At 37.0% G+C, this 27,358-nt stretch overlaps 1 protein-coding gene across 16 annotated transcripts in view; it reads right to left on the bottom strand.

Annotated features, from left to right (window-relative positions):
• The window catches only part of DLG2 (discs large MAGUK scaffold protein 2), a 1,809,506-nt gene that overhangs the window by 1,092,896 nt on the left and 689,252 nt on the right, over positions 1–27,358 (bottom strand). Inside the window, exon 1 of one of the 16 annotated variants that reach the window (XM_070490541.1) lies at positions 1,413–2,020. The exons of 13 other annotated variants lie outside the window; for them this stretch is intronic. In XM_070490541.1, the coding sequence (XP_070346642.1) occupies positions 1,413–1,514 (102 nt within the window). In that variant the 5' untranslated portion in view covers positions 1,515–2,020. Of the gene's footprint in view, positions 1–1,412; positions 2,021–27,358 lie in introns of those variants that run through there. 2 more of the 16 variants (XM_070490533.1, XM_044753775.2) reach the window with 2 other exon arrangements.

Here is a 27,358-nt window from a genome sequence, read left to right as displayed (position 1 = left end):
AGGGGTTTCAAAAGGAGCATCTAGCTACTCTTTAGCATGACCAATATTTTTTTAACTGATTCTAAGGTGCAGCCTATCATGTTGAGTAAGAACCCTAAGTCTCTGGCAGTAACTTTACTATTAAATGATTCTGTGAAAGAAATCACTAGAGAATGTTAGAGCTGTAGAGGATCATCTCATCCACACTTCTTATTTTATAGAAGAGAACCTGAGGCTTAGAGAAGAGAGATTCTCTAGGCATAGCCAGTAGAAGACACAATCCTGACTCCCAATTTTTGCATTAAACGTACACGTCCTCTGAGCACTGTCCATGAAGTTGACTGTGTATGTTTCATTAACTACTGCCTAAGGTGCTCGATAGTGTCCAGTGCAGTTGCTAGCGTTATCTTTCATAACAATAGAGATTGTGTGATTTTTATTCACTTACGAAAGTGAATTTTCAGTTATTTCGATGATGCTCTCTCTCTCCCTAGAGAGTCACCATAGTGGCCATACAAGTATTTTATATAAACAGGCTAGACAAATCCATTAGCTTTTCACAATGAAAAGAAGTGAAGGCGTGTACGTAGGAGTAAGGGGACATGTGCTCGGACCATTCATGGGCTAAGACTACTCAAATACCAAGTTCTATGCATCTTTTTCAGGGGATATATCATCTAGTCCACTAAAAAAGTTTCAGGCAAGGAGTAATGAATGGTAACCTGCTTCAAAAACCTTCAAACCCCATTTCCTTGGAAACACCAATCACCTTTACAAAAATCTGGGGTGGGATAGTTATTCACTAGAAACTTCACTGAGTAATTGCGCCACCTCTTGATAAAATTTCTGATTGTTGATTTCAAGTGGATTGTATAAGCTCAGAGAAAAATACACAATTGGGGGCAATGAGGCTAGCTCCAAATTTTCTGTCTAAAATAAAAATAAGTTCTTCAGCTTTAAAAGTGCCAAATTGTAAATTTATATGTTCAATTTCATTTCAAGTACATCTACCACCCCAGCTAACTCTGACTCTAGGCTGTCTAGGTCGGGGCTCCAGGCGGTGGTAAACTGTGAAGAGTTCAGGAGCTCGCAGATGAGCGGCCAGAAGCTCAGTCACTAGCTAAATGTATAACGAGATCTCAAGCAGAGAGCCACCTAAGGCGCCCCCTTTCCAAGGCATAATCTGCTCTTGGAGCCTCTGTACATTAAAGATCAGGGTCCTGTCACCACCGAGTTATCAACCCAACATCGGACGCTGGAAAAATCAGTGCGCCCTCCGGGCCCCGAAACCTAGATGGCTTCCAGAGAGGGCAGAGCAAGTCGTAGCTTCTGTCACTCTCCCAACAGGCAGACACATAAACAAACAACAAAAGGAATTGTTCGCTCCCCCAAGGGAGGCAGCATGCATTAAAAAGACATGAACCTCATCCTACCTTGCATCCAAACATCAACGACAAAGTGTTGTTGGTGCAAGCAACTTTGCAGTGGCAAATCATTGGTGTAAAACAGTCAGGGTCCTTAACAACAGGGGACATTCCTTCCGAGCTGCGGCAGTGGCAGCTCGCTGGGGGACCCGAACACGGCGCTTGCCGGGCACATGGAGCGACAGCCTAGACCGAGCGGCCGCTGCGATCGCTGCCCCCTGCGCCCCGCGCGGCCATCCCAGCGCCCGGGTGGAAGCAAAGCCGTGGGCAAGTACCGAGAGTCTCGGGGTCTCCCTTCCCTGGGGAACAAGGCGTAGGGGGAGGGATAGAATCAAGAAGGGTTTTTATTCCCCCTATGGTGAATTTGGGGGAGGCAAAATTTTAAAAAATTGAAAAATTAAAATAAAAGGAAGCCAGGCGCTTAGAGGAGGGTTCAAAGGAGGTGGGGCAGTATTAGCATGTAAAAGGATGTGCCCGCCTACTCGCCCCAGTCACACAAGATTGTCATGCGAGCTGAAGGGGGCTGAAATTATTCTCTCTGAAGAAAAAAAAAAATACTGCAGCTCCCGATTTGGTAAAAAGCCAGTGGCTTGCTGCAATCCAGAGTCACCGTGGGGAGCGCTGGCCGGGCAAGTGGGGTGGGAGGGAGGGGCCGAGAGAGGGAGGGAGCGCGGCGGTCGCCAGCATAGCCTAGCCCGCCGGCGTGCTCAGAGCCACCGAAGAGTCCCTGAGGCCGGTGCGCGGGGTCTCCCGGCGCTGACGTGACCCGAAGACCATACTCGGCCCCCATCGCTGCTGCTGCTCGAGTGTAGGCACAACCTCTAAGGCCGAGCTCCCGAGAAAAGGAGGCCCGCGCGGAACCCTGCTGGGAACATCCTCCCTGCCCTCTGACAGCGGCGTGCCTAGGTTGATGGGGGGCAAAGGGACCTGGGGTAGAAACCGGCTACAAACCGGTTTCTCCGGGGCTCTATACCCTTGACTTCTGGCCCAGCAAGCTTACTCATGACCAGGGGTGGTAGAGTTGGCCTCAGAACCAAGGCTTTATCTGATATAACATTTTTCAAACTCAAAAAGGAAGGGTCCACCCCCTCTCCACCTTGATGTCTTAGAGGCTCCAAGAAGACCCACCAGTATTTATGTTTTTCCGAAGTTTGAATGGCAAGACTGGTAGATGCTTTGTCGGTTTTTTCGTATCCTCTTTTTCTTTTTAAAGTGAGGCTGTCAAAATTGCAAAAGAATAATAATAATAATAATAATAATAATAATAATAATAATTCAGCATGTGGCTGGCCCAGCTGCAAAACTGCTTATTGGAGACAAAAAAGAAAAAAAAGTAATAGGAAGAATGCAGAGTAGGAAGTGTGTAAAACTAGCACTCTTGGGGTGCTACCTAAGTGCCTGGCACTATGCCTCACAGATGGTTGATGGAAAGAGCAAGACATCAGGATTTGGAATCAGACCCTGTCTCTGGTGCTGAGTGTAGCTTTGTGTAAGTCACTTACAGTGTTTGAGCCTCTGTTTGCTTATCTGTAAGTTGGGGCTAACAACCCCTACCTTGCAGAGTTGCCGTGGAGGCTAGAGATAGTAAACAACACATTCCTATGGTAAGCCCTGGTATTACATAGCAATTGCTCTTTACTCACATAGGTTATCTCATGTCTTAGCCTGAAAGGCAGATGTTATTGGACACATTTTTCTAGAGGAAGAAACTGAGGCCCTGAAGGTTATATATATCATATACCCAAGCCATACAATCAAAGCCACAAAGGTGACGTTCAGAGAAAAGTGTTGGAAGAAGTTTAAAAAGCAACATCATGGGAGACACCACGCATTTCTCCAGAAGCATGGTCTAAAGTCTCCAGATATATTTGAAAAGGTCAGGCTGATCACATTGACATGAATGGGGTAGTTTCAAAAGTCTTTTTCTAATTGGGCCTTGAACTCAGATCCCACTTGAAATACATCAACAACGTCATCCTGAATATCTATAGCAAACTCTGCTAGAACCATGTCCTCCTGATGCAGTTCCACAAGAATACCAGACCACTTGCACTCTAAAATAATGAGATCCCCAATACCACCATACACTTCAGCCTTATAAAGTTCCAGTAAGAACAAAAGAACAAAACAACTTGCAAAATTGTCAAGTCAAATGCAGTGACCTAAAAACTTTCTTTCACCTGCCCTTAACCAAAACACCCCAACCTCCTGTCCCAAGTTAACGGTAACCAAACCTGGTTGCAACAGAATTCCCTGGAGTGCTTGTAAAAAAGTGGATTCTCAGGCCCCATCCTACATTCTCATTCCATAGGCCAGGAGAATATCAAGGAATCTACATTTTTAATCAGCCCCATTGTGAGAGGAATATGGGTCCTGCCTGCAAAATTAAGACCTCTTGAAGGGAAATCAACATGGAACAAAATATGAGCGAAGATCAGCATGGAAAGGCAGTCAAACTTGAGGCAAATCTGGTTCTAACTGAAGACGGCAGATATGCCTTAGGCTTTGGGATTCTCACACGAAGTACAAGAGTCCTTACCTAGTCAATTTCTCTATTAAGAATCAGGGTTGATTCAACCTAGTGTGTATCTAGAGGCTGCTGGGGCTCGGGAGGTCTAATACATATGTGCTTAAACTTACCAGCTCACATTTTAGGGGAAGAATTCTGGTCTGGTGCCTTCTGTGGAATCTTAAAGTCACATTCACAGATTAAGTGTATCCCTTATCATTTTATCCCTTTATGTTACCATAAAATGTGTGATTGTGTGAGCACTTCCACCTACAGAGCGTCTATAATTATGGCTGTTTTTCCAAAGGAGAATGGATTCTAAAAAAGTTGTACAATATTTCCTTTATTCATTAGCCTATAATTTGGATTTCAAACACCCCAAAAGTATTGTATGCTCTATATTGTGATGTTCCAATAATATCTAACACAGTCTTTCCCTAATGAATTACCCAAGCTAAGGCTGACCTCCTATTCTAGGGCAGCATTAAAGGCTGCTACGTTCAAGTTATTTCCCATTTTACAGTTTGTGCTGGTTTAAATTGAGAAAGCCGAATGACAAAATATAAAGAGAAATGTATCTTTCATTCCCTTGATCTCTTATTGTTTAACTTTACTCAATGAGAGTTCATTTATCTATCTCTCTCTCAACACACACATAAAGTATGTGTGTGTGTGTGTGTATCTGTTATCTGTTGATATGCATCTAACAAAATGCTTTTCCTTAATTCTTTTCTCTCAATAATAGCTCTGGGGTGAACTGAAGTGGGGGAGGAGGGGGGACGGTGGTTTCCATGACAATGCATTCCATAGTTACAGCCAGTAACCACTATGGTTAAAAAAATGAATCACTGTTACCTTAAGATATGAACACACTGCATTGTTGTGAAAAGCACTAATTTGGGAGTATACTGCATGGGGGTGTACTGCAATATTTTTAGGAGGAGATATTACTAGGGAATGCCAGGAGATGATGCACTCATTTTAACAGTCAAAATAACCACCCTTAATTAGACATTTCAATGATTGGTAACATTTAAAGTTCTTCCCAATAATAATCACTTTTGCAAAATGATACATTCCAACTACATACTATTAAATATTTTTCCTAATGACAACTTTCCTCAAAATGGACTCATAATACCAAAAAACAGGATTATCAATAAATGTGACCATGGTTTAATTTTTGTACTTATTATTATTCTTCTTAATCAGAAATTGGGACAACATAAGAGGCATTAGCTATTTACTTATCTTTTTTCTTTCTTTGCTGATCCCTTACATAGCAATTTTTAAAAAGAGATTGTTCATGTTGGAAGGGAAAAGAGTGTTTTGGACACTAGGAGCCCTGGTGTTTCTTCCTACTGACTGACTTTGGCAAGCTGCTCACCCTCTCTGTGCCTCAATTCCCTTATCTAGTAAGATGAAATGAGTATACTAGAGCAGCTCTAAGTTTACTTGCAGTGCTGAAGTTCTCTGAGTGGTCTTCCAAATATAGGATCTTAAGAATGTAAATGAAATTTGAGAAGTCATTCCATTCTGTCACCTGTCTTCAGAAAATAAACTCTTCTATAGTGCTTACTGTTTAATGTGCTCTGATACAGTGTTTGCTATGTGCACTGCTTTAAAGTCAGCAGTGTGCTGGAGCCAGATCCTACTCTTGAGAGCTGATTGTACCTCTTTCCAACTCTCCTTTGAATGATATCATGCTGGTAGCTTGGAATCAGCTAGAGATGGAGTATTTATGCCACATAAATTAGCAAACACTATAGATCAAGACTTTTTTTCTTCAGAGAAACATTTACCAACAAACACAGAATTGGTTTAAGTATTTGATCTACCTTAACTTATTTAATCACCACAACCACTCAATTTCACAATAAAAGAAAATTGAATCACAGAGAGATTAAGTAACTTGCTCAGGCTAACAAAACTGATATGCTAGTTACCTAAATGAATAAAATAACAAAAAAATCTTGATGGCTTTCAACCACAAATGTTTATTTCTTCCTCAGGTTAGATGTCCTTTACAGCTTGACTGCGACTCAAGCCCATGTTGTTCCATAAACAGAAGAGCAGCCTCTAGCAGGGACATGATGTTCTCATGGAAGAAGGAAAAATGATCAAGGGCTGACTATGCAGTGGCTCTTAACATTTCTTTTCAGACATTAAAAACATCTTCCTGTTCACATTTTATTAGCTAAGGCAGGTCATATGACCAAACTTGGTACCAATTGGGTGGGAAAGGATAATCCTCTCATAGGGAGGAAGGAGAGAATATTGGGAACAATAATACAATACATAAAAGCTTAGTTGGGTGATAGAATTGGAATTTCAACCCAAACAATCTGACTTGAGAAGCCAAGCTCTTAACAAGTAGGCCATTCTGCCTGTTACTTACAGCTGACACATCTCTATTTTTCACCTACTTTCCATAATAGGGTTTGTTATTCAGTAACTCTTTGAGGGAGCTCTTCCCTGTGACTCCTATAATAGAGCATGTTAGGTTTAGAAAACATAAGAACTCTGGAGGCAATCAGACACACTAGGTTTCGCCAATAATAGCTGTGTGACTTCAACCTTGATATTTCTTTCCCTCTCCTCCCTTTCCCTGCAAATTGAAGTCCATTAATTTTCACTTGTTCTTTAGTAGAGAAGCTTTCATGTAGTTAATTCATCAATTGTAACCCAAACTATGTTTTTATCATTGAGCTTCCTGAAACATGTAAGGCAGAGAGGCATATGAATATGTCTTTCTGCCATCAATGAGTTTACAAACTAATTGAAGAGATTGTCATGAAATAAAAGCTAACAGTAGTTCTTCCTAATAGTAGAAAAGTATACATAATTAAGTACTGATAGATGTACTTTAAGTCCATAAGAATATTTGACCAGTCTAATTAACTTCTCTGAACTACCATTTCCTGTTCTGTGAAATGGTAATAATGCTATTGGATTGCTATAAGGCTTAAATGAGATAAGATAATGTATTTCAAAATGCCTACCGCTCTTATCTGGTTTGTTCTAGCAACTCAGTAAATTGGAGGAGCTTTATGTTAATTTTCTAATTTTTTTCACTAAAAGTTAAATAGAAAGAATAAACCTATTAGACCCATCCAGGATGTATAATCTCTTCATATTGAACAATTGTAACTCTTCAACCTTTCTTCACAAAGTTTACTCTCCCAAAGACTCCTCAGAGTCTTTCTCAGCTCTCTCATGTCTCTCTTAGTGGGGAACACGCAACTGCAGTGAGGGTTTGTATTAGAGTCAGGCACCCAATACAAACTAACTCTAAAATCCATCATGCTATCCCCATAATTCTCAACTCTTCATGTTCTCTGTAATTTCTGAGTCCTCCATTTCTATTCGCCTGCCCTCAAGTATAGACCCCTTTGGGCCAGTCATACTTAGTGACTTGTTGAACTTTATTTGAGTCATACTTAGCATTTTTGCTTGACCTTTATTTGAAATAATTTTCTCGTTTATTTGTAGTTTGGAATGAGTGAGTCAATACATGACAGAATGAAGGACAAATGAACATGAGTTAAGCCAGGCTTTCCGTAGCTCCCGCTGGGGCCCTAGGTGGGATCTTTGACCTATTGTAGATCTTTGTCTCCTAATCCAGCTCCCGTCCCCCACCTCCTAGTTGGAAGGAGTACAACCTTTATTGAAGAAATGTCAACCCATTGACTCAGAATCAATTTTGACATTTTGTTTTAGCAGCAAGTGTTTTGAAATAATAATTGTCCTCAGTTTCAATAAGGCAAGGCAAAATTTTGCTTCTAAGACTTTTCATGATATTCGCTTTTATCATTAGTGCCATTTTGAAAAAGCAACTCTAAAACATCACCTTCAACACCACCTGTGAGGATTTCTTCAGCAGGAAAAATGAGATAAAACCTCTTCTTAGGTCTTGTTGTTCACCAAATGTGATTTCATTGTTGAAAGAAAAGGATTTGGTTCTCAAGCTCCAGTCCCAGCTTTGACACATATTATGTAACTCTAGTTAATCAGCTAATATCTTTGATGGTTAATTTTTTCATCCATTAAAAAAAAGAGGAAGGATTGTTAAATAATAACACCTATATTACAGGGTTCCCCTGAGGATTAACTAAAATACCATCTGTGAAAATACCTATCAAAGTGCCTGGCAAATTATAGATATAGATATAGATACAGATAGATATATAGCTATATAGATAAGTATATATTTTTCCATACTGAAAGATAGCATTTATTTTTAATGTTTTTTCTAAGTACAAAAGAGAAAGTTTAGTGTAGAAATAACTTTAAAAATATTGTCAGGCACAAAAAGCAATTTGAAAGTACTCACAATTCCATTGCCAGAGATAACTAATCTTACATTTCAGAGAATAAATCTCCAGCAGTAATATATCAACAAAATTGTATTCCAACTGTATATAATAATGTAGGCTTCTTTTGAAAATAATATACCTTTTATACCTATTCATGCTTTTAGACAGAAGTCTTTCTACAAAAATATCATTAATGATGCCATCGTATTTCAATATTTCCTGGCGTATTTCACAAGCCCCATTTTGTTGGGGGTCAAAAATATTTCCTAAGTCAATAATATGAGAAAAATTGAAATGCTCCTGTGGGCAAATATTTGTACTTATCCATAACAATTTTTTTAGGGTAAAACTGATAGATAAAGAATTCTTGGTGAAAGAGTATGAACATTAAAAAAATTTTAATGTATAATAGCCAATTTAGGATTATATCAATTTAAACTGCCATTAAATATCCTATGGGACTCATTTTTAATTCTCCATAAATAATATCTTACAGGTGGTACTTCAGAAAAACTCTGCTAGTAGATTTTGATTTGTCTGAAGATATTATTTTTATTGTATTTGGTTATTTTATTGGTTTTAACATGATACCTTAGCTGAGTATAAATTCGACGTTTCCAGCTATTTTCCCCCGGTATTTTGAAGAGTCAATCCAGTGGTCTTTTCTCTGTAAGTAAGTGCTTAACTGTTTCCCATTGATCAGTTTTATTCATTGTGCTGGTATTCTGGAGATTCATTCCAACATGATTAGATGTGGAATTCATTTTCTTTATCCTGTTTAGTCTTTTTGTGATGGTCACATCTAAGGATTCATGTCTTTAATCAATTATAAAAATTGTGAAGACATCACTTTGCATTTTTCTCTCCATCATGTTCTTTAACCTTTTTTTTCTTAAATTGCCATCAGATATATATTTACTTTTCCTTTCTTTCATACTTTCTACCTATTTAGCGGCTCGTGCTGCACTATAGGTAATTCCTTCACATATTCTTCCATTTACTATCTGTCTTCAGTTCTCAAAAACATTTATTTTGATTTTTAGTTATTATACTTTTCAGTTATAAAAGTTCTATTGGTTTTTATTGAGATATAATTGAGATGTTAAGTTGTGTAAGTTTAAAGTGTACGTGTTGATTTAATATACTTATATATTGGCAAATAATTACCACCATAGCATTAGAGAATATCTTCATCACTTCACATAATTACCATTTCTTTTTTGTGGTGAGAACATTTAAGATCTATCTCTTAGCAACTCTCAAGTATATAAAACAGTATTGTTAACTATAATCACCATGCCGTAGATTAGATCCCCCAAATTTATTTATCTTATATCTGAAAGTTTGTACTCTTTGACCAACATCTCCCCGTTTCCTCCACTCCTCAGCCCCTGGTAACCACCATTCTACTCTTTGTTTCTATGAGTTTGGTTTTTTTAGATTCCACATATAAGTGATATCATATAGTATTTGTCCATATATGGACAAATATAAGGACTGAGATAAGCTCAGAATAATTGGAACACAGAAAACAAGGGGAAACATCAAGTGAGAAGAGGTTGAAGAAAGTACAGATCAGACTATGAGGGTTATATTTAAGATTTTTGGTTTTACTCTAAAATTTTTAGGAAACAACATAGGGAATATTTTAAAAGAAGCTTTATTGACATATAACTGAAATATTAAAAAAACTACAAACATTTAAAGTGTAAAATTTGATAAGCTTCAACATATGTATGCATCCGTGAAACCATCAGCACAATCAAGATAGTGAACTTATCATCCTCAAAAGCTTCTTTGTGCCCCTTTATAATCCCTGCCCCTCAAACTCTTTCCTACTCCTCTATCTCAAAGCAACCATAGATCTGCTTTGTCACTGTAGATTAGTTTGTACTTTTTAGAAATTTATATAAATAAAATCATAAGGTATGTGCTCTTTTTGTCTGAATCTTTTTCACTCAACATATCTATTCTGAGACTCACTGAGGTTGTTGCACATGCCAATAGTTCATTTCTTTTTTACTGCTGAGTAATATTACATTATAAAGATATACTGTATTTTGTTTATTCATTCATCTGTTGATGGACATTTGGATTGTTTCCAGGTTTTTGCTATATAGCTGCTATAAACATTTGTGAATAAGTCTTTGTACAGACATATATTTCCTTTTCCATTGGATTGGAATAGGTTGATCACGTGGTAGATGTATGTTTACATTTTTTTAAAACTGTCAAACTGTTTTTCAAAGTAGTTGTACCATTTTACATTCTTACCAAGTGTGTATGAGAATTCCAGTCCCTTCAGATCTAATTCAACACTGACAGTTACTTTAACTTTAGCTATTCTAATAGATGTATAGTAGTATCTTGTTGTAATTTTTTTTTTTAAAGATTGGCACCTGAGCTAACAACTGTTGCCAATCTTCTCTTTTTTTTCTGTGCTTTTTCTCCACAAATCCCTCCAGTACATAGTTGTATATTTTAGTTGTGGGTCCTTCTAGTTGTGGCATGTGGGACCCCACCTCAGCATGGCCTAATGAGCGGTGCCATGTCCGGGCCCAGGATCCGAACTGGTGAAACCCTGGGCTGCCAAAGTGGAGAGCACGAACTTAACCACTCAGCCATGGGACCAGCCCCTCTTGTTGTAATTTTAATTTGCATTTTCCTAATGACTAATGGTGTTGAACATCTTTTCATGTGCTTATTGGCTGTCTGTATACCTTCTTTGGCAGTGTCTGTTCAAATCTTCTGGCCATTTTTCAAATTGAGTTGCTTGTTTCTTATTGTTGAGTTTTGAGAGTTCTTTACATACTCTGGACTTAAGCCTTTAATTAGATAATGTTTGCACATATTTTTCCCAGTCTATAATTTGCCTTTTCATTCTTTTAACAGTATCTTTGTCCAATTTATTAATTCTTTGCTTTATGGTTCTTACTTATGGTATCATATCTAAGAAATCTGTGCCTAACCAAAGGTCACAAAGATGTTCTCTGATTTTGTCTAGAATTTTTGTAGCTTTAGGCTTTACATTTAGGTCTACAATAAATTTTGGATTAATTTCTACATACAGTGTGAAGTATGGATCCTGGTTCATCTTTTTGTATATCAATATCCAATTGTTCCAGCACCATTTGCTGAAATAGAACTATGTGTCTTTGTCAAAAATAAGTTGTCCTTATATGTCTGGTTTATTTTTGGACTCTCAATCCCTTTCTATTGATCTGTTTGTCTACCTTTATCCAAGTACCATCTTTATACCAGCTCTTTCTTTCAGAGCTGTTTTGACTCTCCTAGACACTTTGCATTTCCATATGAATTTTAGTATTAGCTTGTTCATGGCTACAATTTCTACAAAGTCCACAAATTTCTACTGGAACTTTGATAGAGATTGTGTTGAATTTCTAGATCAGTTTGGAGAGAATGAGTCTTCCAAGTTAGGAGCAAGGTATCTTTCCATTTATATAAGTCATCTTTAATTTTCCTCAGCAATATTCTATGATTTTTCCATATAGATTTTTCACACCTTTCATCACATTTATTCCTAATTATTTCATATTAACTATTGTAAATGGAATTGCTTTATTGATTTCAATTTCTGACTGTTTATTAGTATGTAGAAATACAACTGAGTTTTGTATAGTGACCTTTTACCCTGCAAACTTGTTAAACTCACTAATTTATCCAGTAGCTTTTTTTTGGTAGATTCCATCCGATCATACCATGTCATCTGTGAATAAAAAGTTTTAGTTCTTCCTTTGTTCCTTTTTCTTGACTGAAAGTGCTGGATAGAACATTCTTTACAGTGCTGCATAAAAGTAGTGAGAGTCAATTTTCCTGTCTTGTTCCTGATCTTAAGGGAAAGTATTCAGCCTTTCATTATTAAGCATGATATTAACTGTAGATTTTTCTTAGATGTTCTTTATTAGGTTGAGGAAGGTCCATTCTAACTTCTATTTTGCTGAGAGTTTTTTTTTTTTTAAATTAGGAATAGATACTGGCTTTTATTAGATGTTTTTCCTAGATCTATTGAGGTGATTATTTTTCTGAGTTTAAACATGGTGTTTTTAAATATGAAACAACCTTATGTTCATGGAATAAACCTCACTTGGTCATGATGTACTATAATTTTAATATAGTACGAATTCCGTTTGCTAAAATTTTGATTAAAATGTTTGCATCTATGTTCATGAGGGATATTAGTCTGTAGTATTCTTTTCTTATAATATATTTGCCTGTTTTTGATACCAGGGTAATATTGGCTTCATAGAATGAGTTGGAAAGTATTGCCACCTCTTCAATATTTTGGAATAGTTTGCATAGAATTGGCATTTTTTTCTTCCTTAATTGTTTGGTAGAATTCACTAGAATGAAGCTATCTGGGCCAGAAGTGTATGTGTAATTTGTGTATATCTTTATATATACATTCATATATATTAAATATATTAAATATATATATATTGTACAGGAATATGAGTATGATATATTTGCATTTCAAGAAGATCATTCTGGCTGCAATGTGGAGGACTGGAAAGGGGTAATAATGGCAGTGGGTAGACCATTTAGGAGGCACTTTCAGTAGGGCTGGCAACAGATAGTGAAGATGGACTAGAGTATTAGCAGTAGAAACAAACATGAACAGTTTGACTCAAGGAAAATTTTAGCAGTAAAAGCGAGAGGTATTGGTGCTGGATTGGATATGGAGGGAAATCAAGAATGACTTCAGGGTTTCTGATTTATATAACTGGATAATTTATAATGCCATTTGCTGAAATACGCTATACTTAAACAGAAGCAAAATAGAATGTATGTGAATGTGTGGGTAGGGGAGAAATCGTTGTTATTTTTGTTTGTTTGTGCATTTGGATTTAAGATGCATTTTGTACCTGTTAGATACATGTATCTAGACCTCAAAGTAAATTTCTGGGAGAGAAATAGAAATTTATGCATTGTCTCTGAATAGGTTGTACTAAAATCTTGGGTTTGGATGATATCATCTAAGCTCTGAGAGACGAGCACGAAAAGAGAAAATAACCCAGCACCAGGCTTTGAAGACACCAACATTTAATAATTTTCTTTTATTTATCTTCAGGACTTCTATTTTTCTTAGTAGCTACTCTGTTGAGTCTCCTTGACTCCTTCATAATACCCCCTTTTTCAACAGTGTAGAAACCATTGTGCAAAGAAGGCAGGAAAGTGGTGACAGAATAAACTTTGAAGCCAGAAAATAAAGTAAGGACAACGTAACAGCAATATCTACAGTGCTTACAGTTAGCTACCATCTTGCTTTCAGTCTCTTAGGAATTCTCTTCTGTTATTTGCTTTCCCATAGAAACACATCTCCTATAAGTGATTGTAAAAATTATTATTTCTTGATATATTAAAAAATATTAATGGACTAAAAACTCAAGAAAAAAAGGCCAATATTATTAGTCATCAGGGAAATGAAAATTAAAAGCACAATAAGATACCACTACACATCCATTAGAATGACTAAAATTTAAAGAGATTGATAATTCCAAATGTTGATGAGGATGTGGAGGAACTGAAACTCTCACACGCTGCTCGTGGGAATATAAAATGGTCCAATTATTTTGGAAAACAGTTTGGTATTTCTGAAAACGTTAAACATAACTGTATCATAAGACTCAGACATTCCATTTCTAGGTACTCAAGAGCAATGAAAACGTGTCTACACAGACTTGTACACAAATGTTCATAGAAGCTTTTTTTATAATATCCCCAAACCAGAAACAACCTACGTGTACATCAACAGGTAAATAGATAAACAAAATGAGCTACATCTATACAACCTCAAAAGCATTATTCCAACTGAAAGAAGACAGGTACAAAAGTAAACATATTACATAAATCCACTTACATAAAATTCTAGGAAATAAAAATTAACATATTGTGATAAAAGTAGATCCACTGCTGACTAGACCTAGAGGTAAAGAAAGGGAAGGGCTGAAAAGGGGCAAGAAGAATCTTTGAGGCGTGATGGAAACTATCTGTATCTTTATTGTGGTGGTGGTTTCAAATTGTAAAATTTAAATATATGCACTTTATTATATGTAAATTATACCTCAATAATGTTTATTAAAATATCTTAAATATGTAAAATATCTTAGATACTTTAGGATTCAAGATCAACAAATTATATTTAATTTGTAAGTGAATTATCAAATTAAACACCAATGGTGCAGGTTTTAATCAAAGTAACTCCTAAATTAATTTCTTCCTACACAAATAAGCTGACGATTCTCTACTTTCTTAGAAGATAGAATTCTACAAAGGGTTCAGTTCTCCAGAAGTAGAAAAAATTTACACTGAGTTTGCCAAGACCATTCACACAATTACCGTGTTCACTCTTACACATTTTACCTGAATTTTAAAAATATTTTATATCATTAGGAAAAGATATATCTTTAAAAATGAAAAGTTTCTGGTGATGGAAGCCCAATATTTTGGAGTTGAAAATTGAGAAATAATGATGAAGCAATGAATACGTGATTGAAGAATGAGAATTACCTGGCTAAGGGATCTGGGACTTTTTTCTTTGAATGTTGATAACAGCTTCTGCTTCTGACATGTGATAGCAGATCAGGGCAAGAAAAGTCAGGCGGAGGACTTACCCATTTCACATAAAACAGTATCAAATCCATATAGTAGTGCAGAAAACTACCTCACTGGTATGGGTAATGATATTAACTTGAATAATATTTTATTTATGCCCTCCTACTACCCTGTCATTCTAAAGTCTAATTTAGTGCAGCCTCCTGGGGCCTTTTACAGGGTGTGATGGGTGTTCCCTGGGCCCAGGTCCCAGCTAGACCCTAGAGTACATTGTCTCAGTGGATATTGCTCAGACTCATGCCCTCATAATGCCTGGGTCCACTCTGTATTTATCCCAGATGCGAGGGACTCTAAGCCCCAACTTCCAGAAACTGGAAGATCATCACTAATATTGCTTTCTATGGCATCCACTAAAAAAGAGAGGGAAACTGCTAACAGTTGAGAGTAAGACTCAGCAGTTGTTCTGCTTCGGTTTGAATCCAGGATTAACCACCTATTGGTCAAGGGTCTTTCAGCATATGTCTTAAAGTTTCTGTGCCTCGGTTTTCACATCTATAAATGAGGATTAGAAAAGCATTTATTTTAAAATCTTCAGAGATTTGAATGATTTAATACATCAAATGCCCTAAAACACTGCCAGGCGTACAATAAGTACGACTCAGTGTTGTTATTATTACTATAGTTATAATTTTTATAATTATTATTACCATGATTACTATCACCATTATATCATAACTGTACAGAAAATTCCTGTCTTTTTTTTTTTTTAGGAAGATTAGCCCTGAGCTAACTGCTGCCAATCCTCCTCTTTTTGTTGAGGAAGACTGTCCCTGAGCTAACATTTGTGCCCATCTTCCTCTATTTTATATGTGGGACGCCTACCACAGCATGGCTTGCCAAGCTGTGCCATGTCCACACCCGGGATCCGAACTGGAGAACCCGGGGCCATTGAAGTGGAATGTGTGAACTTAGCCACTGGGCCACCAGGCTGGCTCCTCCTGTTAAGTCTTTAAGAATCAATTTGAATGTCATCCCATGAAGCTTTTGCTGACTCTTTCCACTTAGGAACCCCCTCTCCCAAGGTTTGTTTGAACTTTGTACTTTTTTCTTTATAACACCTAGAAAAAAGCTATGTCACTAGGTACTGTGACAGGTACTGGATATGTAATCGCACATGAGACAAACAGGAAATGTACCCTACCCTCATGAAGCCATTTTCCCATTGTGGAAACAATTAGAAAGATTCAAGGCTTGTCCAGGATCACTTAAGGGGTGAAGCTAGGATGCACAGCCATCTTCAAAGTTCTAAAGCATTATTTGTACTATACTCTGCTGCTTCCCAGTTTATTGTATTTATTTATACCTTCTTGTTTATACAAATCGCTTTCCCACTAATATGTGTTTAGTTCAATACTAGGCACAGAGTTGATGCCCATGAATTATTTGCTTAACCAATCAATCATTCATATAAATGAGAAAATGGTTTTCAATAAAATTTTTCTCAATAAGCATTTCATTTTTGTTGATAAGATATATGTAGGGTAAGCTGAAACGCATGAAGAAGACACATTGATTTCTCTTATATAAAATGTTTCTGAACTTAAAATCATATTCCCTGGAAAACAAAATGAGACCTTTGAGGAAGAAAAGGTACAGTAGTCCTCCCTTATCCATGGTTTCACCTTCTGTGGTTTCAGTTACCTGTGGTCAACTGCAGTCTGAAAATATTAAATGGATAATTCCAGAAATAAACAATTTATAAGTTTAAAATTGCAAGCCGTTCTGAGTAGCATGATGAAATCTCGTGCTGTCCGGTCCCATCCTGCCCAGAATGTGAATCATCCCTTTGTCCAGCATATCCACGCTACAGGCTAACCATCCATTAGTTACTTAGTAGCTGTCTTGGTCATCAGATCAACTGTCAAGGCATTACAGTGCTTGTGTTCAAGTAACCCTTACTTTACCTAATAATGGCCCCAAAGCGCAAGTGTAGTGATGCTGGCAATTTGGATATGCCAAAGAGAAGCTTCTTTTAAGTGAAAAGATGAAAGTTATCAACTAAATAAGGAAAGAAAAAAGCTATATGCTGAGTTGCTAAGATCTACGGTGACTTTTATTACACTATATTTGTTATAATTCTTCTATTTTATTACTAGTTATTGTTGGTAATCTCTTATATGCCTAATTTATAAATTAAACTTTATCATAAGTATGTTTGTATAGGAAAAAGCATAGTATATATGGGTTTGGGTACTATCCATGGTTTCAGGCATCGGCTGGGGGTCTTGAAATGTATCCCCTGGGGATAAGGAGGGACTACAGTAACTGCAATGATGATGACTTGTTTTAAAGATTCAAAGTAAATATCAAATAAGATTAAGTGACCATCAGGGGTCAACACTTGAATGACCATAGCAAATAAGGCTGTAATGTTTCTGATCATCAGAGTATTATTGTTAATCTGCAAATGCTTCAGGCAGCCCTGTCATTCAATATAAATAGGAACTACCTGAAAACATTGCTGACACCGAGTAGTTTATCTTATTCTCAAAAGCTTTCAGGGGGCCAGCCTAGTGGCGCAACAGTTAACTTAGCATGCTCTGCTTCTGTGGCCCGGGGTTCGCCAGTTCAGATCCCAGGTGCGGGCTTATGCACCGCTTGTCAAGCCATGCTGTGGCAGGTGTCCCACATATAAAGCAGAGAAAGATGGGCATGGATGTTAGCTCAGAGCCAGTCTTCCTCAGCAAAAAAGAGGAGGATTGGTGGCAGATGTTAGCTCAGGGCTAATCATCCTCAAAAAAAAAAAAAAAAAACTTTCAGGAAAGAAAATTCATATCCATCAACATGTTCACAATTCTTAAAGATGCTTATAACTAAGAAGTTCTGTATTAACTGATAGCTCTGATATCTTTAAGAAGTCATTGAGTCTGTCTACCATCTTTAGATAGAATAATCTAAAATTTTTACAAATTGCTTCTATTTAATCATATTCTGATTTAGCTGTCAATCCATGCATCTATTTAGTATTTGTTGAGTTCTATTACATTTCAGATATTGGGCTAGAAACTAAGGATACAAAGATGAATAAAACACATTCTCCCCATATAAAGAGCTCACACACTAGAGAAAACAAATACTCATATAAACAAGCAACTTAGATGACAAAGTAAGAAAAGAGTTGACAGTTAATGTATGCATACTACGGGAAAGCAAGGGAGTGGCAATTAATTTGTCCTGGGGAAGACCTGGGAGGCTTTTAGCAAGATGACATTAGATTGAGATCTTAAGAAGGAGAAAGAATTTGCTATATGGATAAGTCAGGATGGGCTCCAAGTAGAGGGAATAGCATGTGCCACAAAAGTCTAGTATGCTCAGAGAATGGGGAGAAGTTTCATATGGTTGGATCACAAGGTTCTTGGGGGGAAGTAAGGGGACAAGTGGTTGGTTGGGTAGATTTTAACCAAGCTAAGGAGTTTATATTTCATCTCTTTGTCAGTGTATACATAGAAGAAACCTGAACAACAACAATGAAGACATAGGCCAACGATCCTCACTGAGCTACTAAAAATATTGAATTGAGAGAAAATGAATTGAATCACAACCTCTATTTATCAGACAATACATAATTTCTACACATAGAAATAGCTAAGATTGGGCAAACCTTTTAACTCTTGCACAATGCATTTGAGGTGCAGCTGGAGCTGGAAAATGTAGGCCTTGTGACACCTTCTTGAATGCTCTTCATACATACCATGCTGGGGCAAATTTCAACATGAAACAAATTCTGAAAATTTAACTGAAAAATGCTTTATGCAAACTCCTCCTGTGTGAATACAGCTTTGCAGGAAGAACTCTTCAGTTCTGATTGTACTAATTACAGAATTTACAGTTCTGTGTCCTCAAAAGGAATAGGTAGGATTTTTCTACAAAAATGCTAAACATATTTAAGTCTATTTTAAAGTCAAAATGCTGAGCTAAAGTGAGGCAGGCAAGAGCAAAGTCAAATTTCCACCTGAGCTAATGTTTTCACATTCTTCTCTTCAATGAAAAAAAAAATACATGGAGTTTCTCAAAAAGCTTTCTCTCACAGCCAGATACAAATGGAAAATAAATTGAGAAGAAAGATGAATCAATAAGTCTGAGGGGAGAAAACTAGAAAGCCCACCTGCATTTTCAGAAAAGGGAATACTACACATGACATTTCTTTAAACCACAAAAGTTTCTGCTCTTTATGTCCTGAAGTTAAAAAAAAAATAAACTCAAAACTCAGACAAATCACCTCCACAAAACACACCCTCATCTTTCAAGAAATCAGGTCTCCAGAAAGACTACTTACTCCAAACACTGAATACTAGTAATAAAGAAACAAAACTCTGAAAATTCAAACAGACAAGCCCAAAGTTCACATATTAGAGTTCACTATTCTAGAATACATGAAAAAGAGGCACACTTAGCTCCTTACTCAAAAAACTGTATTCTTGGGGCTGGTTAAGTTAGTGCATGCCGCTGCAGCGGCCCAGGGTTTCACTGGTTCGGATCCTGGGCACCAACATGGCACTTCTCGTGAAGCCATGCTGAGGCAGTGTCCCACGTGCCACAACTAGAAGGACCCACAACTGAAAATACACAACTAAGTAAAAAACAATGTATTCTTGTTTAATATATAGTTTCAGGTGTAAGGTCCATTTTAGAATTTCAAATCAATATTAGATTAAAAATGAAAAAGAAAAAAGGGAGAAATCCTTTGCAAGAAAGTTTAAAGAAAACAAGGAAGGTGAATAAATGAACAGTAGCTATATGAATTAAAAAATAGCAGTGATTGTGAATTGGCCATCATAAGGTCAAATGTTTGTCAACACTTGAGCAATTTCTGAGGACAGCATTATTGGAAATGGTTAAAATACCTCCTCTAAGCTTTAAGAACACTGAAAATAATACATTGAATTTAATAATGATTCTCATTCAGAAATGAATTGAAATGTAAAAGTATATGTACTTAAAATATTTAACCCTTCACTATCCAGAATAACTTGCTACTCAAAAATTCCAGGTGGATTGCGAAGGCAGAGTTTAGGTCTATAAACATGAATTGACTGATTACTACATGCCAAAAATTGGGTATACAAAGATAAATGAGATACTGTTTCTGCTCTGGAGTAGTTAGATTGTGAGTGAGATAGATAGGGGAGCAGATAATTGTATGTTTGGTGGGTTAATAGTTGCGAGCAGAGGGTCACTGGGAACTCAGAGGTGGACTGCTCAGCCAACCCTAAGAATAAAGGTGATTCTGTGAGGAAAGAGAAGAAAAGAAAAAAAAAGGAAAGGGAAAAAGAAAAGCAGAAGAGGAAAGAAAAAAAAAGAACAGGCCCAGCCATTCTTCTCATTATTTATTACATTCCAGAAACTGATGCTTTGAAATAATCCTTCACTATTGAATTAGGGTAACAATTAGGATACTTGATTGTTTCACATTAGAAATTAGCAATGGACTTAACTCTACCCTTGCTCTTCATTTTAGCTTGGTTTACACTAGATTTAAACCATGAGGTTTAATTTAGGAGTAAGAAACCAAAAGTTCGAGTTATTTAGTAGGACTGTGGCTTTGGGCAAGGCACTTAACTCTGAGACTCAGTTTCTACACCTGTAAAATAAGGTTAATGAAAAGGATCTGATGCGAGAAGGTAGATTCCAATGTGTTATTAATTATAAAATAATATATAAAAAGATGTTGTCATCTAGCAAAAGGGATCAAGTTTATCACTTATTTCTTTATCTGGGAATGCAGGATAGTTTTACCTTTGGATATAAGTTACAGAAAACCCAATTCAAACATGCTTAAACAATATGAACACTTTTTGGCCATAGCATTAAGGTTAACTTAATTCAAAGTGTTCAGGTACACTTCCTCGCCAATCTCTTGGCCTGGCCTTGTTCTGTATGGAGATGTGGTATCCTCAGGCAGGTAGCAAGATGGCTGTAGAAGTTCTGGACTTCACCTCCATGAACCGTGCAGTGTAGAAGAAAAGAGGTTGGCACCCAAAAGGTCTCTCAGAAGATCAAGGACAACCTGTCCCAGAAATCCCACGGAAATTCCTCCTTGCATTTTATAGACTCTAACTGGATCACCTGGCCAATTCAGAACCACTACTGGCAAGGGTTTAACCTTAGACAAGTTCCACTAGAATGCAATTAACCTTAGACAAGTCAGACCAACCCCTGGAGCTTGAGTAGGTCATGCCTTTCCTGAGGCACATGGGTCTTGTGGTGGAGAAATAAATGCTTGAACAACAGATTATGTGAGGAAGAAGGGAGTGGCCAAATGAATGCTAGGTGGGCAACCAAGTGTTCCTGAAAGCTATAATAGAAAATGTAATTCTCTTTCTTATTAGAAAACCATGCCAATGACCAGAAACATTGGCATAATTTTAAATTATATAATAATTCATCCATATTCACACGTGTGTATAATTGGTTTGAAATTACAGTAAAAAAGCATTTACCATCATAGAATTAAATTTCTGCTCTTTTACCAAAGGAAAGAATCTAGTAATATTGAGGCAGAGTAAAAAGCATGGGCTTTGTTGTCAGACAAACATGGATTTGAATTCCACTTCTGTAATACACTAGATATATGACCTTGAGCAATTCACTTAGACATTCCACAATAAAACAGGAATGATATTATCTGCCATACAGAATTGCTATAAAAATGAAATGACATAATACGAAAATACTCTTCCTTGCCCTAAGGTATTCAATAAATATTAGTTCACTGGCTGCCTGCCCCCCACCCTCTTATCCCTAGTGTCCCTAGGTATCAATATAGTCAAATAATTGAAACCTAAAAATATCTTATGGCACACGCTTATTATATACACTAATTTAAGTGCCAGGTATCCTAAATGGTTAAAATGTGGTCCTTGTCATCAAAAGATTTTTAACTAAAAAAGAGACACAAATGTCTCAACAATCAACTCTACTACAAAGCAGAGTGGAAGGAGTTCTGTACCAAAGTTGGAGTAGGCAGCAGCCAGGCCTCACTTATTTGCATTTCTAGACCAGCCTTAGTCATTTTCCCTTCTGTGTGGCCGAGTGCCATGTCTCCTCTGTGAGCACACAAGGTAGGCTGCCATCCCCCTGTTCCTACAGTGCTGATGATTTGTCTGCAACCAGCTTCCTGTGGTTTCTCAAGTAGAATCAAAGACACCTGACAGGGCACCATCTGCTCTCAGGCTGCAGAGCTGCAGGGCTCTCCCATTTGGATCCTGGGACAGGAAATCATGTGTGAGAAAACCTGCTCTCTTGGTTAGAGTCTAGGTGCTTTTAGACGGCCCGTCGATTAGATTACCCACCAACTTCTGCTGTAGCCCCCAACAAGCCAAATGGCATTCACTGAGCTCTTTTGAATGACAGGCATCAACAAACTCAAGATAAAGAAGATTTGGCTCCTACTCTCTTGCAGCTAGTAGTCACACGCGTATGTTCAAAAAAGCATGCATACCAATAACTACAATGCAAAATTAAGAACAGTGAGGTGATAACATTTTCATTTGCAAAGCACTATAAAACTGTGTAACTTCATATTCTTTCTCCTGAGAGATGGGCATGCATTAACAGATTTGTTTACCAAATAAACTTTTATTGAGCCCCTGCTATGTGTTATCAAGGAATATAAAAATTAGTATACCATGTATTCATTTATTTATTAATTTATTTGTGTATACCCTTCCAAAAGTGATCTGAAGCATAAATAAATCTTAGTCCCTTGTTCTTGAGTGATGAGGTTAATCTCATTCTTGGTTTATAGACAAGAAGCAAGGGCTTATAGAGACTTTAAGTAATCTTTGTACACTTAGTTGCTGGGAGCTCTGTTAACTCAGTGTTTCTCCTCTAAAATACTCTAAGAAAGCTACTAGATGTCAAAAAAAGAAGCATCTTTTGGGAGAAGCTAGGAAGAATTTATGGTAGAATTTCCCTTAGCTTGAAAGTGAGATGGTAGAGAAGTACTTGAAACGGTCTTTCAAGCTTTATGTACATGTAAGCTACTCCCTTACATGTACACTACTCTCTGCCAAATAGAATGTTTATTGTTCTTTGAGCAAACCCTGCCCTTCCCTGACCCCAAATTTTGGTACCCACATGCTGTCCAGGCTGTCCCATCCATCTAGAAAGTCTTCCCCATCTTAGAAACAAAACAAAACAAAACAAAACAAACAAAAACAGTTCCTACACACTTATAGTGAAAACACAGCTTCCATACCTCTCCGCTGAATCAAGTACCAGACATGATTATAAGTGATATCCAGAACCCTCATAGCAACCCTGGGATAGACATATTTGTCTAATTACTACTTTTAAAAAATAAGGAAATTAAGTCTTCAGAGTGAACTCCTCCTGGGTAAGTCTCTTTGCATTCCTCCTGCTCTTTATTTCTGCTACACATTTAGAAGCCCACCAGGCATGTCCCAACAACCAATCAAACATAGGCTACAATTTTTACAAGGGCAGGGATTATTGTGTGTTCTGCTCATTTCTGTATCCAAATATCTAGAAGAGTGTCCAGCATATAATAAGTACTCAGCAAATATTTGTTGAATAAATTATTAAATGAAGATTTATTTAATTAAACTGATTTCTCTAAGAACACACAGCCAGGAAGACAAAAAGTTGAGGTTTTTCCTCAACTTTTTTCCTCAACCTTTTCCTTCCTCTAGTCAGGGGTTGTGACTGTAGATTCCACCACATCATATGTAAGATTTGGGATCAGGTCTGGCATAGGCCAGCACACAAATTTTTCTATTGCTGAATCTAGAGAGAAAACTCTGTTCAAAAATTTGTTCAAATCTTTACTCCAAAACTAAATATCATATATAAATTACATCGCAACAAAATTTTTTAAAGTTACTTAAAAAAAAACTGTACACAAAATAATACTCTTATGTTCATGGCAGAATTAACTCTGTGCCCAGAGACTAGATCTCTGAAGCTGGCTATCATAATCATCATTGTTTCCCAACTTTATGCCACCAGTCAGGGTGCTTTCTAAGAACATGGAGTACTTTTAAATAACTTTGTAAAGATGCAAAGTTGAATGACAAACCAGAGTAAGTCAAAGATTTCAAAACACACCTGGACCAGATACTAGGATGATATATGTAATTTATGGCCTTACCACCTGATTGAGGGTAAAATTGTGTTAAAAAGATCCCTAAGGTAATCCAATTTGCTTTTAGTACCTAATTAACACTTCCTGATGGTTTGTGGGTTGGATAATTGAGAAATACAATGCTTATAGGATTTAAACCAGGCATTGTGGTATCCAATTAAGCCAAGCATTTCCCTGTTATTGGCAATGTATTTAACTGATGGCAGAGATAGTACCAGAAAAAAGAATGGAGTAGATAATTAGAAAAAATAAGACAATTAGGTAGCTGAATTATCTGCACTTTTAGAGGATTTGATAGCAAATCCATGTTCAGCTCCTACATCACAACCCTATTCCAGAGGGAAAGTTAGAAGTCAGAAAGAAACAATCAAAGGCACCGTTGGGAGGGAGATAGTACTAACACTAATTAAGCACCTGGGTCAGGTACTGTTCTAATCAGTGTTAGGTACTTTATCTCACTTAATCCTTGAAAGAACAGCTATGAGGTACAAGTATCATTATCTCCACTTTTTTTTTTTATTGGAAGAAACTGAAGTTCACAAAGCTTTTGCAACTTGCCTAAGATTTCAAGCAACTAAAAGATGACAGTGCTTGTTATTACCGTAAAAAACATAGGCAGTATTCATGAGAATTTATGAAGTACAAGTGCCAGATTTGGAATAGGTACTCCATTTTTAAAAGAAGGAAAAAACCCAGCTCTGGCAATTATATCCTGGAGAAATTCTCATACAAATCAAAAATAGCTTAGAACAGTGGTTCTCACCTTTCATTCTCTACACTGTGACATACATGGAGGAAGGCACAGCGTTCACGTGGAGCCACGATTTCACAGGCACCCTCAGATTACTTGCAACAGCACAGAAAAAAAACCAGCTGTGGTTTCATGCAGTTCTCTCAGCATTAAAGCTTAAGAAAGCACACAGAAAGGTAAAAGGAGCTTTATTTGATTGATATTCTTGAATGGGCTCTAATTTATTAAGTAAATAAAATAAGTACTTCATCATTAGTAACAAATTACAATTGATCACAATGCACGAATGTGTAGCAACACTGTGTTTGAGAACACTTACTTAGATGAACTTAGGATGGCAGCAAGAAAAAAAAAACAGTTTGCAAAGAAGAAAATTAGATCAGTTGGTTTTTCTTTCTTTGATTTGAGTGGTAGGCTACAGGTATGCGGGAAGCTGAAGTTCTCATCTACTTTGTTTTCAGCAAATTTTGGACTCTTTCACAGTGTAGTCTCCTCCAAAATGGTAGAAGGCAATATCTTAGCCAAACCACTGGTAGCTGGGAGATGGATGATACCAGGGAAATATTCAAATTTTCAATGGCCTGGTTCAGCAGAAAGGCAGTCTGACATAGAGGAGAAAGCATGGGTTTTAGAATTAGGTGGCTTAAATTCAAGTTCTTTTCCTATTTCTTGCCTCGTTCTCTAGCCCTGGATTACTTAATCTCTTTACTTCTCTTTCCTTCATACATTTAAGCATATTTATTGAGTAACTACTATTTGGTAGACACTGTTCTGGGTGCTGGGAATACAGTGGGTAAATAGGACAAAGTCATTGCTTTTAGAGAGCTTACATTCTGATGGAAGAAACAGACAAACTATAAAGCTGTAATCATTTACATAAATATCAGATAGCAATAAGTTCTATGAAGAGAAAATAAAACTAACACAGTGTAAGGAGGGAGAGAGTGGCAGGAAGTGTATGGGCTATTTTAGATTATCTACTCAAAGAAGACCTTTCTGAGGAAGGGAAATTTGAGCAGAGATGTGAAAAAATGAGGGAACTATCCAGCACAAATTACGGGCAAATGAGTCAAGAGTTCTTACAAAGGTTCTTAGGCAAGAATGAACTTGGCTTGTTCAAAAAACGGCAATAAAGCCAATGCAACTAGAGCAAGAAAAGAGAGCAGAGAGAGATTATTCTGAATGTGATGGAAAGCTTTCGAAGCTATTTTCCCTTTTCCAGCAGATCATTCTGATTACTAGGGGGTTGGGGAGATATGACTGGATAAGGAAAGGAATGGAAGCAAGGAGACCAGACAGGAAACAATTCCCATAGTTTAGGTAAAAGATAATGGTGGTTTGAATGATCAGTCAGGCACAGTTGTTGGCAATGGTGAGAAATGGCTGGATTTGACATTCTTTGAATCTAGTGCCTACAGAATTTGCTGGTAGCTTGGATGTAGATTCTGAGCGAAAAAAAGGAGTCAAAGATTAATCCTGTTTCAGCAGAGGAAGATGCTGAGAATGGAAAGAATGAAGAGTTTGGTTTTTAATAAGTTCGAAGTCAGTATTAGACAGCCAAGCAGAGATCTTGAATATGCAGCTAAGTATGCACACATGGAGGTCAGAGGAGAGGTAGGAATTGAATATAGAATTTTTGGAGTCATAAACACATGTAACTTATTTAGTTATGCAACTGGCTTGATCGCATGAGTGAGCATCACTAGAGAAAATAAGAGGTCCCAAGACTAAGCCGTAGTCAACAGCAATAATTAGGGACTGGAAGAGCAGGAAGTGGCAACAAAAGAAATGTACAAAGAGTGGCCAGAAATGTAGGCAGTAAATCAGATTTCATTATACTAGAGCCAGGTGAAGAAAAAGTTTAAAGAAAGATTAAGTGATCAACTATGTACTATATTGCTGAGAGGTGGAGAAAGATAAGGACTAAGAATTGACCAGTGCATTTTTCAAGCTGGGCATCATGCATAACTGACCAAAACTGCTTCAGTGGACTGATAGGGAGATAAGCCTGACTGTGAAGTGGGTTGAGGAAAGAATGTGAAGTGAGGAAATGGAGAACCTTGAGAAGAGACTACTCCTTTGATGAGCTTTGTTAAACGGAGGAACAAAGAAATGGGTGGGAGTAAATCAAATAAGGACAATGATCATATTTACCAGCAAAAATTATTTTGAATATCAAATGAGTGAGTGGATGTAGAAGAGCTTTATAAATTCTAAAGCACTATGCAAATGTTATATTACTTTGTGGCCAGAAGGATGGGTAGGAAAAGAGAATGAGGCATCTTGGATAGCATCCTTTAGGCATTGATCTTATCTACCTTATTCTGAATATTTTGAAGTAGATATTTACTTTACTTATATATAATAATAACCTGGTATAATAAAATAATATGGAAATGTTTGAGTAAATAATCCTACTAACAAATAAAGAGTAATAATATCTTATAAATTTGCGGAAACCTCCTGAAATTTAGAAACTGTTTCAAATAAATATATACAAGATATGTTTTATAGGAAACTTATCTTAAGAAAGTTGTTCATTGGGATCCTGGTTGTAAATCAATAAAACAAAAGTCCTAGATAACTCATGGCATATAATGAGAAAATAATGATACTTGAACTAAATCCCAAATCTCTGCA

The sequence above is a fragment of the Equus asinus genome, chromosome 20 (assembly GCF_041296235.1).
Source record: "Equus asinus isolate D_3611 breed Donkey chromosome 20, EquAss-T2T_v2, whole genome shotgun sequence".
Lineage (NCBI taxonomy): Eukaryota > Metazoa > Chordata > Mammalia > Perissodactyla > Equidae > Equus > Equus asinus.
Note: the sequence above shows the minus strand (reverse complement) of the source record. Positions and strands in the feature narration are given on the sequence as shown.